Raw genomic sequence first — 16,515 nt, 5'->3', positions numbered from 1 at the left:
AGGCAACAATCTGCTTGGTTTTGGATCCTAGGTTCAGGCTTTAGGAGGAGCTGTTGGGAATAAGTGTTCAGCAGCAGCTGGGGAAGGTGACTGAAATACAGAGCAGACTGGGGACAGCAGGAGGTGCTGTAACATTACAAACGTTTTAATGCCACAACTCAGCTTTCTTTCCTGCATGGAGTGAGCCAGGCACAGGGTCCTGCAAGCCCTTCTGCCCCGGCTTTTGAGATGTAACTGTGGCTCCAACATCCACCTTCTGCCGAGAGGGAGCACCTGCACCACCACCAAACACTGCCAAAGAAAATCCTGTGAGCTGGCTGCCCTGAGACAGACATGACACAATAGCACACTGCCACTGAGAAAGGCACCAGGGCTGCTGCTTCCAGTTGGAAAATTCAGCTGTCCACAGGACCAGTTTCCTCAAAGGACTTTAGGCTCCCCATTTGCTATTTTCTGCACAGGAAAATCCTGGCAAGACAAGAGAGGACAAGGCTGATTTCCCAACCCAGCCATATTTCTGCACCTGACCAGCCCCAGCCAGGACCAGGGGCTGCCACTGCAGATGTTCCATCACACATTCAGAGATGCTGGTGTGATTTTTCCAATAAGCTGCTTCAGAGCTGAGGCTTGTTCCTCCAGCAGCTGGTTCTTCTCCTCCATGCTCTTCTGCTTCAGCTCAGCAGCCTGCAGGGCCATTGCAAACCTCCTGTTCTCTCCACGGAGCTCTTCCATCAATAGTTTGTTCCTGGAGAGTTGGGCCTAAAGCAGGGACAGGAGGCTTCAGGTTCAGCATCTCATGCAGGGGTACCAGATGGGCAGGGACACACAGCACCAGCCTCTCTGGGACTCACCTGGGCATCTCTGAGCTGAGCTGCCCTCTCTGCCAACACAGCTTCAGCATTCCTCAGTCTCTGTTCCAGCCCCTCTGCCTGCTCCACAGCTGCCTGCAGCAGCTGCTCGTGTTCCTCCTGCAGTGGGCAAGAAAGTCTGTCTGTGGGTTATCCCAGCACTCTCCTGGCCTCTGGCAACCCTGGATTGTACATTTCCCCAAGGCCCTCTTCATGGACCCTCACACTCCTTGAGGCAGAGCAGGGGGTTCATCAGAGGTGCAGGATACAAAGAGCAGTGGGACACATGTCTAGAGCAGTACAACCTTCCCTAGGTCTGCACCCAACCAGTTTTAAGACAAGGCACAGATTTTCCAGCAGTGTTTTCTATAAAAATAAGGAAATCCATCTCCCAGCCATGTCCAGGAAAGCTCAGGGAGAGACAGAGTCTCCTTGGATGCAGTCCTTGTGCCTGCTCATTATAATTCCTTAGGTTATAATTTGCCCTATCTTTGCCCAGAAGACAAACTCACAAAAAAACAGCACCTGTTTGCTCAGTGCCCTAGAGATAAATCCACCTGTAGAGTGCAGGCTGGTGACTGGAGGATTCATGAAGAATTAAAAGTTGCAGCTGAATTTGAAGGCAAGTGGGTTCTTTATATCTACCATCTTCCACCCAAACCTCTGGTGGCTTCAATCACATCTGCCCTCCAGGCTGCCAGGCCAGCAGTGTTCTCACAGTACCCTTGACTGAGCTCCTGCAATTCCCTGCTTACCTGGGTCCTGACCAGCTGCCTGCATGTTTGCTCAGCCTGCAGCTGGAGGCTTTCCTGGAGCTGCTGAGTCTTGCACTGTTCCTCTCTCAAGGTGTTCTGCAGCTGCTCAAACTGCTTCTTTGGCACCATGTTGTTCATCTGGGCCTTGGCCTGCTGCAACTGCAGAGTGTGCTGGGCCTGGGCCAGGCTCAGGCTGGCTTTGGCTTCCAAAAGCTGTAACACAGAAAGGTTGACAGCTGGTTACAGCTTTGTGCCAACAACAGGACAGGCCCAGGCTGTGTTTCAGGGGAGAGGAGAGGTTAAATAGTGCCCCTCTCCTCAGCTGTCACCCCAGCATGGGCACAGCAGAGCTGCAGGACCATGGCAGTGGTGCTCACTGGGCAGCCTGCAAAGCAAGGGAGTGAGAGCACTGAGAGCTGCAGGAGGAGAAGCAGAGACCCCTTGCTGAGAGGTGCTCCCCTTGCTGAGGAGCAGGAGTGGCTGGAGGGATTCTCTGGGAGGGAATCCCAGCACCAAGGGCCACAAAGGCAAGAGACAGAGGGGGCTGCTCACTTGGGTTCTTGGATACATCCCAGGCTAGCTGTGATGTACTAAATGTCCTGCACTACATGTCCTCTGCTTCCTGTCACCAGCAAAGGGCAAAACTGGTAATGGGAAGCAGATCTGGTCCAACTTTGCACTAGGGCTGCCAAGGGATGGCTGGCATGGGTGAGCTGTACCTTGGAAAGCCAGCCCCCAGGGTAGAATGCAGGAGAGGAATATTAACACATTGGAAGGTTTCTCCCATTGGCTTTTCTCCCTCTGTCCTGGTGATCCACGTTACTCTGCTCTGACCACCTCATTTCCCATCCCTCCACAAGCCCTGTCTGGCTGCTGTCATCCCTTCCCAACCCTTATCAGGTGCTACCACTGCTCCACTCCTCTATCAGCTGAGCCATGGGGAACCACAGCTCCTGGCACCCCTGTGTGAGCCACCTCCACTCAGCCCCCATCCCCTCTGCCCAGGACAAGGACAGGGGGTGTCACAGGGACAAGCAAGCAAGGACCTCTCCCCAGCTGCACCTGAACTGGCTCAGCCATATCTGAGCAGGAGGGAGAATCTTTTGTCCCCCACAAGCAGGAGGAGGACAACTTTTATCTGCCTGGGGAGGGTGTCCAGCACAGCCCCAGGCAGGACAATACCAACATCACAGAGACCACTCAGCAGCCTGCCACCAAATGAAGGACACTCACCTTTTCCTGCGAGGCCTGGAGCTGCTGTTGGAGCAGCTCCATCTCCATCCAACATGCTGCATGCCTCTGGTGGTGCTCCAGCCTTGCAGCAATCTCTGCTCCTCGTAGCCACTCAGCCTCCAGAAGGCTCTGGCTCTGCAGCTGGACACTGCCAGGGCCATCACTGTGACCAGCCTTGTGCTCAGGGGGTTCACAGCCCAGCTGAGGCATCTTGGCATCCGGGTGAGAGAGCTGCTCCTTGCCCTTCTCACTCTGGAAAAGGTTGAGAAAAGAAACAACAAATCATGCACAGGAGGTTTGGGGTGGGAACACAGGCAACAAAGACTGACTGAGCCATGTGAGTTTGGGACTGGGAGTGAGAGAAATCTCAGGGAGAAAGAGTGACAGTAGTTAATTAAAGACTTTCCCCTTCTGTAAGACTTTCAATGTCACACAAGTTTTCACTGCTTTACAAGTTATAAGATGAAGCTGGTTCTTCAAAGGAAAACTGGGTTTGAATGTTTGAAACAAACATTTTCCCTCTCCTGTGTGAACATGTGCTGGTTTTGCCCTTCTCAATCCTTGAGCCAAGAGCCTGGCAGTTGGGGTTAATGGCTTCTTACCAATGCTGTTAACTCTGCTATTTCAGCCAGCTCCTCCAACTTCTCTCTACCCAACTCACTCCTGTTTTTCCTGCTGGGAAGAGGGATAGGATCAGCTTCAGACCAGAGAGCAGCAAAGCACAGTCCCCCAGAGAAGAGCCCTGTTTTGTGTAGTCCCACATCTGGCTGTGGCCTGCAACAGGAAGCAAAGCCAAGCCAAAACAGATATGGCCCTGAATTGATGCAGGAGTGAGTCAGGTGCCTCTGCCCCAGCAGGTGACTCAGCCCAGCCCAGCCCAGGGCAGACATCCTGGGGACATCCGAAGTCTTGCACTGCTGTCAGAGGCCTAAAAACCAAGGGATGAAGAACAATGGGAGGGACAGTTTAGCAGACTGGGATCATCCACACCAGAAACCTGTCTCCCCCCAGATTTATGGCTCAGTGGGTGACCCCAGTACCTATCTAAAGCTTCCTAAGGAAGAAATCCATCCCATGTTAACTCTTCAGCAAGCTGTTCTCCAGCAGCCAGCACAGGTCTCCTGTGCAGGGAGAGACAGCAGTGAGAAAACCACGCACAAGCCCTGCTTACTCTGGCATTCTGTGCTGGCTCCCTGATCTTTTCCAATTTGGTTTCCAATGACAGCAAGGACTAAAGAAAACTGTGAAAAAACCTTCCCATAACTCAGGCAAAATCTGTGGGGACAATCAAGAGACAACAGTACAGAAGGAGCAGGTCTTCAAGGGAAGGGAAATAAAGGGGAGTAAGGATAAAGAGCATCAGACTGAATTTATGTGGCTTCAAGCTGGCTAAAATTATTTGGCAGTCCTATGGATACAAAGTGATTTGATTTGACTGTGACCCCAAATCCCAGGTGGCCTCATTATCCTTCCACTTCTGTTGGTACTCCCAATCTCCCAGGAGGCCATGAATACTGGCACCTGTGGGAATGAAGCTTAGTCCTGTGTTGGACAGTCCTATCCAACAGCTGCTGCTAAACACCAGGGCCATCCAGGACCCAAATTCCTCAAGGGAAGGCACAGGATAACAGACCACCCCTGCTGGCAGGGAGGACAGCACTGCAGTTTGTGGCAGTGCCTGTGGCACACAGAGGAGCCGTGTGAGCAAGTTCTTCCTCTCTTCTTGAAGCACAAGGACCAGTCCATGGGCTACGTGGTGTTTGCTCACCTCAGCGCAGCTGCTTTTGGGAGATTTACATCGAATTCACACGCTGTGCTTCCTGTGGCATCTCCAACATCCGTGTCCAAGAGGAGATGAGGGTGCAGTCAGCCACAGCCACAGGAGCACATCCCAGCTCCCTGACCACACTCCCATGGTCAGTAAAAGACATAATATAGCTTTTGCATTTCTCTGCATGTGCTCAGTAATATTTATTAATTGGAAGTATCCTAGTTCATAGGGCACTTCACAAGAGCAGCAGAACAAAGCTGCTGTTGGAACATCCAAGAGAACACAGCTGCTGTTACAGCGTTCAGCACCATCATGGTGTTAAGCAGCCTTGTGTCTCACAAGGCATCTGCTTTTTCTTTGCAGCAGCATGTTAGATCTTCAAACTACCTTTGCACTCAAACCTGACACTCTCTTGAGCTCTGGGTTCATTTTCCAAGTACTGCATGACATCTTTCAGCTGCATCAGCTCCAGTTTCAACCTGTTCCTCTTCAGCTCTGAATTGACAGCCTGAATGTCAGGTTTCCTCCTATGCTATTACACCACTGTCTCCCAGAGCTTTTTTCCTTCTCTTCCTGCCCTGCAGGTCAGGTCTATGTCCTGAGATGTCTGCTGTTTGAAGGCATTTAACTCTGCCTCCTTCCCAAGCACACCCCCTTGTCCATCAAGATTCCATTTCTCCCTGACAAATGCTTTCCACTTTACCTCCAGCTTCTAGATTGAACAGGCCATTTGTTACAACAAACATCTGCACTGTTTGCACTGGTGTGTCCATCATACAATTGTTCATTTCTTCTCTGTTCCTTCAGTGTTGAAATTGCAACAGTAGAGTTTGGTCTACCTGCTCATCTGAGTCTCAGGGGATCAGCTCATTTCCCCCCAGAGGACAGTCTCCAGACACCTTGTCCCTTTCAATATCAGAGCCCTCAGCTTCACTGTCTCTCCATTACTCCCATCTCATCCTTTTTAATCTTTTCGTACCCAACAGCCAGCATTTTACACATCTTGGCTTGTTCATCATCAATCTTTTCTTACAACTTGAGCTGCCTCTGCTTCCACAGAGACTTGGTCTTTTTTCTTCTGCTTCCACTGCTGCCTGTCATGGGCGCCCTGCTCTTGAAGGCCCCACCTTGGAGCCTTTATTGTTGGGAAATCACCTCCTCTCACACCAATGCAGCTGCAATAAAGCCTTACAGCTGTCCTCATGCTGCCATTCACTCCATGACAGCTCTTGGTTATGCTCAACCTCTGCATTTTTCCTAAAGATAAAAACCATTTTGCTGATCTGGGTTTGACATTACAGCTTGAAATTGCTCAGCCAGCCTCTGAATGTACATTTGCTGGAGATGCAATACAAAAAGTTTTTCATGTTGCAAAGCAATTTGTTAAACTTCACAGAAAGCTCCCACACCTTTTGCACTTCTTAAAGACTCACATCCATCACATCTTTTCCAGCAACTCTGAAAGCTCCCCACTGCAGCAAGTGTATCTGCCATTCATCAGAGATAAAAGAGCTTAAACACCTTGTATTCCTGTTATTTGGGTTTGTTTCCCTGGTCTACCATAGACTTCGGCCAAATCACCTCCTTTCTCCCTCACCTAGCCCATATCTCAGCCCTAAAACATTGATCATGACCTAGCAAAATCCACTGCTTGCATATTGCCAAGGGGAACACCAATCCTAAAGGGAGACACAGCAGGGCAGAGGCAGGAGGAAGGGAAGATAAACAGTTACTCAGTGACAACCTCTTTCTTTCACAAGCCAATCTCTTTTACCTATACGGAGAAATTTAAGACATATTTTACTGCTTTTAAGATAGCAAGTTGTGATCATCTAGCAAGTAGAGGCAAGTTTGCTGAAGGACCAAGAAAGAGGTAATAAGAAAACACTAATGAAAGCTCTTTTATATCTCTCACTATTTTAAGATACAGTCTTTGCTGGGCACTGCCTCTAACACAGCCTTGAAAAACATTCAGGGAAATTAAGAGTCTTGAAATAAAAGCACTCTTGTAAGGGGAGTTAGATGTCTCACTTCAAACTACTGCAGCCCAGCAATTCTGCCCAGATTTTCTTCCAAATTAAAACAGCTCTCCAGCCCTGTGAAAAATCAGCTCAACCTACTCTGGTGTGAGCAGAAGATGCACCCCTAATCTCCTCCTTAGCTCCAGAAAGAGAACAGTGACAGATCTCAGGCTCAGTCTGTCCCTCTGCTGCATCTTTATTTCTTCTCTGTCTGGGTCCAGCTGCTACCCTGGATGGCAAATGTCTTCAGTGTGCTGCTGTCCCACGCTGGCCTGCTCCATCTCCAACCTCTCCTCCAGCTCCAGGCTGGAGCTCCAGGGTCCATTCCCATTTTTGCTCTTTCAGCCCATTAATTATAGCCCAGTACTTTGCAAAGGTTTCTTCAAGATCTCTTTTCTAGTCTTCCATCTTGCACATCTCAGCCTTGAAACTCTCCTCACTGTCCTTCCTCTCCCTCTCAAAGTTTTTCCACATTAGCTCTATTTCTTCCCCATAATAATTTATCTGTTGGAAGGAGATAGGATTGGGATATTAGCACTATGCTCCTGAGAGCTTTCCTCTCCTCCAGTTCAGATTGATCTATTGGTCCCACTCAACAGGGGACTCTCTTTGGGCAGTTCTGGTCCCTGCTGAACTTAGGGCAACAATCAGTCTCACGCAGCAGTGTGTAACAAGCAGAAAGCAGTGGGTCCCATTTCTTGCCAGCAAGCAGCACGGTTCTCCCCATTCTCCTTGTTTGCAAGGAGCCCCAGAGAGGAGAAGGGAGAGGCCAGGGCATCATCTGCCACTGCTCCTCATATCCCTCCTCCACTGCAGAGTGGTTCCTTGTCAGGATGTGGTGGTGAGAAGCTGCTGCTCCCCACAACTCCCCTGTGAACACCAGAAACTCCAGGATTTGATGTGCACAAAGGCAGGACTATAAAGCAAGCAGAAGATCTGCAGGCAGCTTTGTGCTCCTTGAACTGCTCCATCACGTGCGTGGCAGTTCAGGATTTTCTCGTGCAGTGCTGCAACACAAAACCCAGCAAGCATCACTGACCTCTCAGCTCAGCAGCAAAAGGAGCAAATGTGGAAACTGAGGCCTCTCCCATGAGCATTCAGAGCTGTCTGAAGAGGAGGCTGGGCTCACACTGTCACCTCAGAGCAAGCAGCTTAGAAGTGTGCTGCAAGCCAAGGGTGACAGGGCTCTGATACAGCCCCACCACCAGGAGACACCTGGCTGCTTCTCCTCTTGGTCCTGACCCTGGTTTTACTGCAACAACAACAACGAGTGATCTCTGGTTCCTCACAAGACCCACACAAACATTTCATGAGGTGACAGGGATTTCCACAGAGCCTTTGCCAGCCAGTGAGGCAAAGGCTCCAAACCCTCCTACCAGCTAAGACAAGCTGGAGAAGCACATGAAATAACCCCACGTGAGTGATGAGGCACCACCCTGCTCCCCAGCCTGAACTCCCTCTCCAGCAACCCTGCTGGAGCACATGTCTCATCAGTCACGCTGTAGCAGCTGTGCTTGCCAAGCAGCCAGGACATCTCCCCCCCACCCCACTCACCTTTGTTTCCAGCTGCACCTTCAGGTCCTGCAGCTGCTCTTGGAGCTGCTCCACTGGGAGTGACATTTCTGTAAACACAGAAGTAGGAAAAAGAAGGCTCAGAGAGGGGTGTGATGGCAGAGAGGAGCCCTGTGAGAGGAGGCCTACAAGACAGGACCGATCAGGATGGCTGCAGCTTCACCCAGTCCATACAACCCCAAAAGATGGACATTCCCCATCTATCTGGCAACTAGTCCCAGGGCTGCATCACCCCTCTCAGCCAGAAGCTTTTACCTAATGCTCAACTTGAATTTTCCAACCCACAGTTTGGGGCTACTTCCTCTTTATTTCATTGTTTCCTCAGCGTCTTCAACACTGCAAATCTACCAGTTCACCCACAGATGCCTAGTTCACAGGTTCCATCACCAGCTCTCAAGTTGGAAAACCCTCCTCTCCTCCATCTCCCTCCTCCCCACCACCCATCTTCTCTTTCCTCCCCACCACCCATCTTCTCTTTCTTCCCTCTCAGTACCAGAACTGGCAGCAGTAGTTCACAACATGCCTCCCCACACTCCCATGCAAACTTGGATCCAGAGGGAACTTTGTTGCTGCTGAGAGGATGGGCACTGAGCCCTCCTGCACGTTACCTGCTGCTGGCAGCCCTCCCTCAGCCCTGCTCTCCTGCAGCTGGAGGCGCAGCCTTTGCAGCTCCCTTCGCAGCGCTCCGTTCTGGTCGTACAGCACCTGAAACAAACACTGCTCAGGACACAGGGCAAAGCTCCTCCAAAGCTCCTGGCAGGGCCTCCCCCAGCCCCAGCACAGCCTTCCCAAACAAAGGATGACATCAGAGAATTTGGAGGAGCCAAAGAAGAAATATAAACCCAGACTTCCAAGACCACCACCACTACACACTGTGAAGCACAAAGCAACTGCCCCTGAATGCAAAAGCACACAAAACCAGGGGGGTTGCCAACGCTTCAGGGGGCTGCCCCTCCTGAGACCCTCCTGACCCAAATAACCATTGGGAGAATCCAACACAGAAGATGGATTCACACATGATCTCAGCACGAGCCCAGAGGTTTGTGTTTACATCCTCAAGACTCTCGTGCGGGCACGTGGGCTGGCCAACAAGCACTGCTCTATGCAGAGAAGGTGACCAGCAGGAGTCACAGTGAAGCAAAGCCCACAGGCCTCAGGGAGGGAACATTTCCAGGTTGCAGAAGGAATAAAACAAGGGAAGAAGGTGCTGATCCCATGGGAAGCTGTCCCAGATTGCAAGACAAGATGTATTCCATTTGCCATCTGTATGGCAGTTGTTTTCTGTTAAGTGGGCAGTTTTCCTTATCTCTTCCACAACCAATCCTCTCTCAGGGGAGACATCTGCTGATAAAGGGCTACTGAATGTCACTGCATGACTGATAAAAGTTGCAGCATCCCACTATGAGATGCTCTGCCCAGAGGGAGGAGCCAAGCATTCCTACCTGGATATAGTCTGAGTTTTTGGGACACCAGACTCAGCTTTTCTGCTGGATTTCCAGGACTGCAGCCATTCCAATTTGGACTGCTAGGAACACCCTGACCAAAAAGGGTGTCAGGTTGTATTTTGACTCCGTCAGTGGTTTTTCTTTTGTATTATTGCACGTATTTTGTTTTCTTTTTTCACTTTTCCTAAGAAATTGTATTTCTGACTTGGAGTCTCTCACTGGTTTTGTTTTCAAACCAGAACAGAAGCACAGCACAAGGCAGGTCCTGCTGGTCTCCTGGTGCCAGAGATACCCCAAGGCCAGCACAGGAGCTTATCCCAACTCCATCAGCAAGGAGTCCCAGAACACCAAGTAATGAGCCACCACACCAGTGCAATGAGCCACTTCCATGGAGGTGTCTGGAGGTGGGCAGCTGCTTGCTTCACTTCACATCCTCTAAGCTGTACTGAAAGCAACAGCATACAAGGCATCCTGCCTTCTTCTGGACTGTCCACTTTGAGCAGACATCCAATTACATCCCATATCCTGCCATCCAGGAAACTGATGTGCTGCAAGAGCACTATGAACTAGGGCACTTCCAGTTAGCAAATATTACTGAGAAGTTGTGGACAAGTGCAAACCCAGTTTGTTTCATCTCCATTCTAAACAGGAAAGGGGGGCTGAGAGCATTCAATGAGGATAAACCCCAGTGGGTGCCTTCAGAGGGGCAGGTGAAGCCTGAAGGTCAAACCTTTTCCATCCATCAGCATTCTCATGGACAACTCTGGGGCTGCTCAAGGAGAGGGAAAATTACAGCACTGAGCATATTCAGCCCTCTGGTGCCACCTGGAGCAATGCTGCACTGGATAGTGCTTCAGAATGTTTGCCTTTAATTACAGCTTGGAGAAGGGCTGCCTGATGCATGCACAGAATGGCTTTGCTGAAAGTCTGCATTTCAGCCCTTGCTGGGGGGATGTGACTGTCACTGTCCCTGCTCAGGGGTGCTCCCCAGCCACACACACACAGCATGTAGGAGCAAACAGGCATTGTGACAAGCACAGGACTCAACAGAGCACCCAGCACAAGTTAAAGAAACACAAGTTAAAAATGCAAGATCCACACGTTAAAACTGGGAGAAGGGAAACAGAGTTTGTGGTCATGCCTCAGAGAGCCACAAGCTCTGGGAAGGAGCACAGAACCCTGCAGGAGTTACAATACACACAGCACCAATTCTTGGACCACACAAACACATCAGATATCTGGACTGGCTTACCTTTACTCTCTAGCAGAATTCAGCAGCAACAACATTTTTAGGTTTTTTTTAAAGTGGGGGCAAGAAGGAAGGGAAAAACAAAAAGATAGAAGACTTCAGCTGTTAATATGGTTTCCAAATTAGGAGAACAGCTTTCTCCTTGTGCTCAAGAAGAAATCCAACAGAGCCCAGGGTCTGTCCTTAACAACAGAGGTACATAGTTCCCTAACAAAATAGTCCATGGCTACAAGCAGGAAGGAATTTATGATCCACCCCTACTCTCTCCTGTCAAAATCCTGGCAAGGCAAACAACCCTTGAAGGACTTTGGGAGTGAGGAGACAGGATTCTGAGCAAGGTAAGAGGGATCCCTCTGCCCTATGATCAGGTCTGCCTCCTTCCACTCCCTCAGGCCCAAGTGCCCAAGAGATGTGCTGCAGGGAGCAGCACTGTGACAGCAGCAGTGCTGCCCACACGTACCTGGCACTGCCGCTCGTACTCCACGACAATCTCGGCAAAGCGCTCGCTCTGCTGCAGGAACTCTGGGCTGTGGGGCTCCCCCTGCTCCAGCTGCACAAGGAAACACTTCTCATCAAGAAAGTCATCTCCAAATGGAGAGTCAAAAGCTCTACTAAATCACTGGGGTCAGGTGCTACACCCATACATTCAACAGAAGGCTCCCTAAGGGGCCCATCACCTGTGGGATGGGTCAGAAAGAGGAGAGAAAGCACTTTTCTCCACATGTGAGACACCAAACTACAGGCAGGCTTTCCTGGCTAACAAGATCACAGACTCAGTTCCTTTCCCAGATTCGTTTTAGGAGTGGAAGATACTAAAACAAACCTTTTACTTCAATACTAGTGAAAATTAAAACTTTTCTGGAAACCAAACTCTATAAAGTTTTCCCTTGAAGATTGCAGATTTGCATAATTCTCTACAGCTGGAAACTTCCCTCACACCTTTTTTTTTTTTTTTTTTTTTTCCAGCTTCCAGGTTGTCATTAAAGCACAGGAGAGCTCACACAGGGGGACACCACAGCAACTGACACAAAATATGCAAGATCAAATGTTTTACGAATTCCTGAAAAGTTCTCAGCAGAGAAAGGTTACCTTATCCTTCACAATGCAGTTGAGTTCTTTTTGCAGCTCCAACACCATTTCCTCAGAGGCTGACAGTTTCTCAGCCATCTCTGTGACCTTGTTTTGTAGCTGTGTGTTCTCCTGCAGATAAAATGGAGTTTTTCCCTGATGCAGTGGGTCCTGACATGGCAGGATGGGCTTTTCAGCCACGGGTCCTCAGCAGGGACAGTATGACAGTAAAACAACTGGCATGTCAGCAGGCCAAACACAGCACAGCTTCCAGGAGACCCTGGACATGGTTTTGGCCAGGACAGGGTTGATTTTTGCAGTGACCAGGAGGGGATGTGGCTAAGGCCCAAATGTTATTCTCTACCACCTCATTCATTGCTGGGGACAGAGGGAAGGCACCCTCTCTCAATTCCAGGGAGAAGGAGATGCCTTCCAGAGAAAATTTGGCTGCTCTGCAATGAGCATTTTGCATGTAAATCACTCTTTTTTTGTAAACTTTTGTTGCTAATATTGTTGCTGTCACTGGTTGTTTCTTATCTCACTTCTGTTTCCAGTAAATTGTGGTTATCTCAAGCCACGGTCTTTGCCTTTTGTGCCTCCCATTCTCCTCTCCAGACACTGAAAAGTGGGGAGAGGAAGTGAGCAAGCAGCAGTGTGGACTGGGGAGTCTTGGTAAGAGAACTAAATTGGGGAGCACCATTCCTAAACCAGGACAGGACAGCACATTGCTGATACCACATGGGCTCATCTCTCCAAAGGACAGGAGTGGGTTTTGCACAATAAGAGCTTGACAGCCCCACAGATCATCTCTACCTCTGCTCCCCAAAATTGTGGTTTCCCTCACAAAGGCAGCAAGTCCTGAGCTATCTCCATCTGTACTTCTACACTGACCAGATCTAGGGTAATCCCAGGCATGCAGACACCATCCTCTCTGCCCTTGACATGGTCCCTGGCACAATTTTAGCTTTGGTCATTGTGTTTTCAGGTGTTACCAAGGGCCAAACCAACAGACAGCACAGCAGTTTAGTAATGGCATGGCAAGGTAACAAGCTCTGTATTTAATACAAATGGATGGATGTGGCTCATGATTCATCTGCATAAAATTCCCATTCTTCCCAACAAGAGCAAAGTGAACCATCTATATTTGTCACCACCTCTGCTTTGCCACCTCTGAAAGAGTGAAGGTGTTTCATCCAAGGCAGTTGTACTTACATTCATCACATGGTTCAGTCTCCCTCGCAGGTTGGCCTCTTTGCCCTGGAGGAGCCGTGTAGCAGCCTCCAGCTTCGCCTGGTGACTCACTGCTTGCTGCAAAAGCAGCTCTTTTGCCTCTATTTCTGCCTGAAAATTCCTGGGGAGAAAAAGCAACACGGCTGGGACAGACAGAGCACGTTCCTGGATGGCCACAAGCAGGAGATGAGAGCTTTGTTGGAAGGATGCTGAGATCATAGGGGTGGAGAGGGATCTTCAAGGACTTTCCTGCCGCTGACACATTGCCAAAACAAGTGGGAGATTCAAAAGGGACGTGTAGGCACATTTTCTCCACCCCACCAAAAGGAGCCCTCCTACCTGAGCTTGCTCTGGGTGTGCTCCAGAGCGATGCACCGCTGATCCAGCTCCCTGCCCAGCTGCAGGCAGTGTCTCTCTGCCTTCTCCAACCCGAGCCTCGCCTTGTCCCTCTCCCTGGCGATCTGCCTCACCTGGGTGCTGCAGACACAGCGAGCAGGGCATGAAGAGACCCCTCAGGCAGCCCTCAGAAGGGCCCTCACGGGGAGCAGAGCCCTTACCAGAGGCACTGCAGTTTGTATCTGTAGGAGGTGCCAGCCGCATGCTGGAGGCCACTGCTGGGGACCATGAGTGTGCTGTCCAAAGCTGCAGGCAGCCCTGCCAGGCTCACCTGCTCCTCTGCCTCTGCAAGAACAGACTGAGATCACTTCCTCCCTCTTCTAACAGTTCCAACAGCATTTCTGCTGGCACACCATCTGAACACCCCTCCAGTCTTTTCAGGGATGCCCCCCCCCATCTCACAGATAAGCCTAGATTACATCCACCCCCACATTCCCCCAGCCCTGGGGTGACCAAACCCACCCTGGACCTGGCTGCAAGCACTTCTCCCACCCCAGGCAGCTGCTCACTGCACCCACCACCACTGATCCAGGCAGAACCAGGGACCCTGAGGGCCTCCTCTAAGTTCTTCCAGGGCTAAGGTGGCAATGGCAAGTTGAGGCTTGGCAAATCCAAGTGTCTTTGCTGAGGCTGGAGAAGTGGTGTGGGCCCAGGTAGCTTGGCCAGAAGGACAGGCTGCTTCCTCTGATGCTGAGGAAAAAAACAGCAGGAATAAGTCAGTGGGGCCAAACTGGCAGGAGAAAACTGATGGTTTTCAATACCAAAGGGAAACTTCAGAGACCAAATCAATACTGAAGGATATTTTAGAAACAACCCCAGGCTGCCAGGAGGGAGATGTCCTGAGCTGCCCTCATGGCAGCTACAAGAGCAGGTTTGCAGGCACAGGCCAATCAGTTTGGTCTCCCTGTTGACCCATCAACACCCATTATCCACAGAAAGCTCTCTCTGAAAGTTATATCACTTACAGGGTCTTGTGAAAACTGTCAGATGGGGACTGACAGCAGCATTTTATTTGACCAAAGAGCAGAACCCAGAAAGCTGATACAGAACTCACAACATTTCCAAAAGCACCAATTTTGTACCAATTTTGGAAGAAGCCTGTCTTCAGAGAGCTGTTACCTCAAAGTCTGAAGCCAAAAGAACGACTCTTTTTTCTTTCTTTTTTTTTTTTTCTCAGGATCCTGGATTGAGCTGTCCTGGCTGTCAGGGTAAGCACAGATTCACTTCCACCTTAGCACATTCACGTGGTGCTACTTCAAAAGCAAATGCCTTGCCAGTCCTTGGAACTGAATGCACTAAGGAGAAAGAAGCATTTCACATCAAACAGAAAAAGACGTGGATGAAGCTTGTTCATGCACTAAAAAGAGGACAATCTGTGTCACATGTGAGGTGCAGAGACATCAGCACTTCTGACGCCAATGTTAGAACTGGGGTGATGTTTTTTCCTCTCCTAGGACGTGCATCCCTCTCCCTCCCACAGAAAGACCAGGCTCAACAGCCCCCTGTTGTTTTGTGTTATAATCCCACACCACCTAGGCAGGATTTGCTCCTGCTCAGGCAGTTCCCAAGGGAGCCTTTCAGTCACCAGGCAGTGGCTGCAGAACAGAGCACATCTAAAAACTGTCCTGCACGAGGAGAACTCTCCCCAGGTCACCACCCTCAGGTGCCTGACTGAATCCTATGGAATCACCCACTTGTGAAAAGAAGTACCTTGGCCTTTTTTTTTTTTTTTTGTTTTTTTGTTTTGTTTTTTTGTGTTTTTTGTTTTTTTTTTTTTTTTTTTTGGGGTTTGGTTGGTTGGTTGGTTGGCACGGGGAAATGGATGGAGAAACCCTTCTAAGTGTGTGATGTCTGGACTCGTGTCTGGATTCCCTACAGGATCGTTTGAAAACATCAAACACAAACGAACTGTCCTGCGCAGGGGACTGGCAAGGAATTAATTGCTCCTTACCCAAGGTTAGTGGAAATCACCTCACGGAGCTGCCGATCAAGGCCATCAAGCAGGATCCTTTTTACAAACCTCATGCCACGGAGTTGCTGAGTCTTGGCTGCCCGAGAGACACTGACATTACCGTGGGAAACGGGGCCGCGGGGACGCGGAGACGCGGGGACGGCAGCACCGGCCCGGCCCGGCCCGGCTCGGCTTGGCTTGGCTCCGTTCGGCCCCTCACGGCTCCGTTTAGCTCCGTTCGGCTCCGTTCGGTTCGGCTCGGCTCCGTTCAGCTCCGTTCGGCCCCTCTCGGCTCTGTTCAGCTCCGTTCGGCTCCGTTCGGCCCCTCTCGGCTCTGTTCAGCTCCGTTCGGCCCCTCTCGGCTCTGTTCAGCTCCGTTCGGCCCCTCTCGGCTCTGTTCAGCTCCGTTCGGCTCCGTTCGGCCCCTCTCGGCTCTGTTCAGCTCCGTTCGGCCCCTCTCGGCTCTGTTCAGCTCCGTTCGGCCCCTCTCGGCTCTGTTCAGCTCCGTTCGGCTCCGTTCGGCCCCTCTCGGCTCTGTTCAGCTCCGTTCGGCCCCTCTCGGCTCCGTAACCCCGCGCATGCGCAGTCCCCGTGCAGCGCCCTGGCTGCGTCTCCCTGAATTGGGAAGGGAGGCGGCGGGAGCTGATGCCGCCTCTTTGCTCAGCTCCTTCCGCACCGCTGTGTCCAGCACTGGGCTCCTCAGGGCGACAAAGGCAAGGAGAGGGTCCATGGGAGGGCGACAGAGGTGACGATGGGACTGGCGCACCCCTCATGAGGAAAGGTTGAGGGGGCTGGGCCTGTTTAGTGTGGAGAGGGAAGCTCCTCAGTACATACAAAAACCTCAAAGGCAGGTGCCAAGAGGATGGTGCCGGGCTCTTTCCAGTGGCGCCCAGCCGCAGGACGAGGAGCGGTGGCCATAAACTAAAACACAAAGTCCCACCTTGTGAAAAACGCCAATCACTTGGTTTTTAAATCG

At 50.7% G+C, this 16,515-nt stretch overlaps 1 protein-coding gene across 2 annotated transcripts; it reads right to left on the bottom strand.

Annotated features, from left to right (window-relative positions):
* Positions 1–124: 124 nt before the first annotated feature.
* LOC128785814 (ninein-like protein) lies at positions 125–15,732 on the bottom strand. Of its 2 annotated transcripts, XM_053938637.1 has the most exons (14): positions 15,540–15,732; positions 14,708–14,883; positions 14,107–14,278; positions 13,750–13,873; positions 13,532–13,669; positions 13,175–13,313; positions 11,984–12,094; positions 11,355–11,444; positions 8,809–8,905; positions 8,183–8,250; positions 2,837–3,088; positions 1,604–1,816; positions 852–968; positions 125–759 (listed from the first exon to the last, which is right to left on the bottom strand). In XM_053938637.1, exons 4-14 carry the CDS (start codon positions 13,815–13,817, stop codon positions 571–573), a joined length of 1,482 nt encoding a protein of 493 aa, XP_053794612.1. In that variant the 5' UTR covers positions 13,818–13,873; positions 14,107–14,278; positions 14,708–14,883; positions 15,540–15,732; the 3' UTR covers positions 125–570. The 2 variants fall into 2 exon arrangements, with proteins under 2 accessions (XP_053794612.1, XP_053794614.1); XM_053938639.1 differs by lacking the exon at positions 11,355–11,444.
* Positions 15,733–16,515: the final 783 nt, after the last annotated feature.

This window comes from Vidua chalybeata, chromosome 3 (genome assembly GCF_026979565.1).
Source record: "Vidua chalybeata isolate OUT-0048 chromosome 3, bVidCha1 merged haplotype, whole genome shotgun sequence".
Lineage (NCBI taxonomy): Eukaryota > Metazoa > Chordata > Aves > Passeriformes > Viduidae > Vidua > Vidua chalybeata.
The sequence above is the reverse complement of the archived record's forward strand: the minus strand, read 5'-3'. Positions and strand labels throughout refer to the sequence as shown.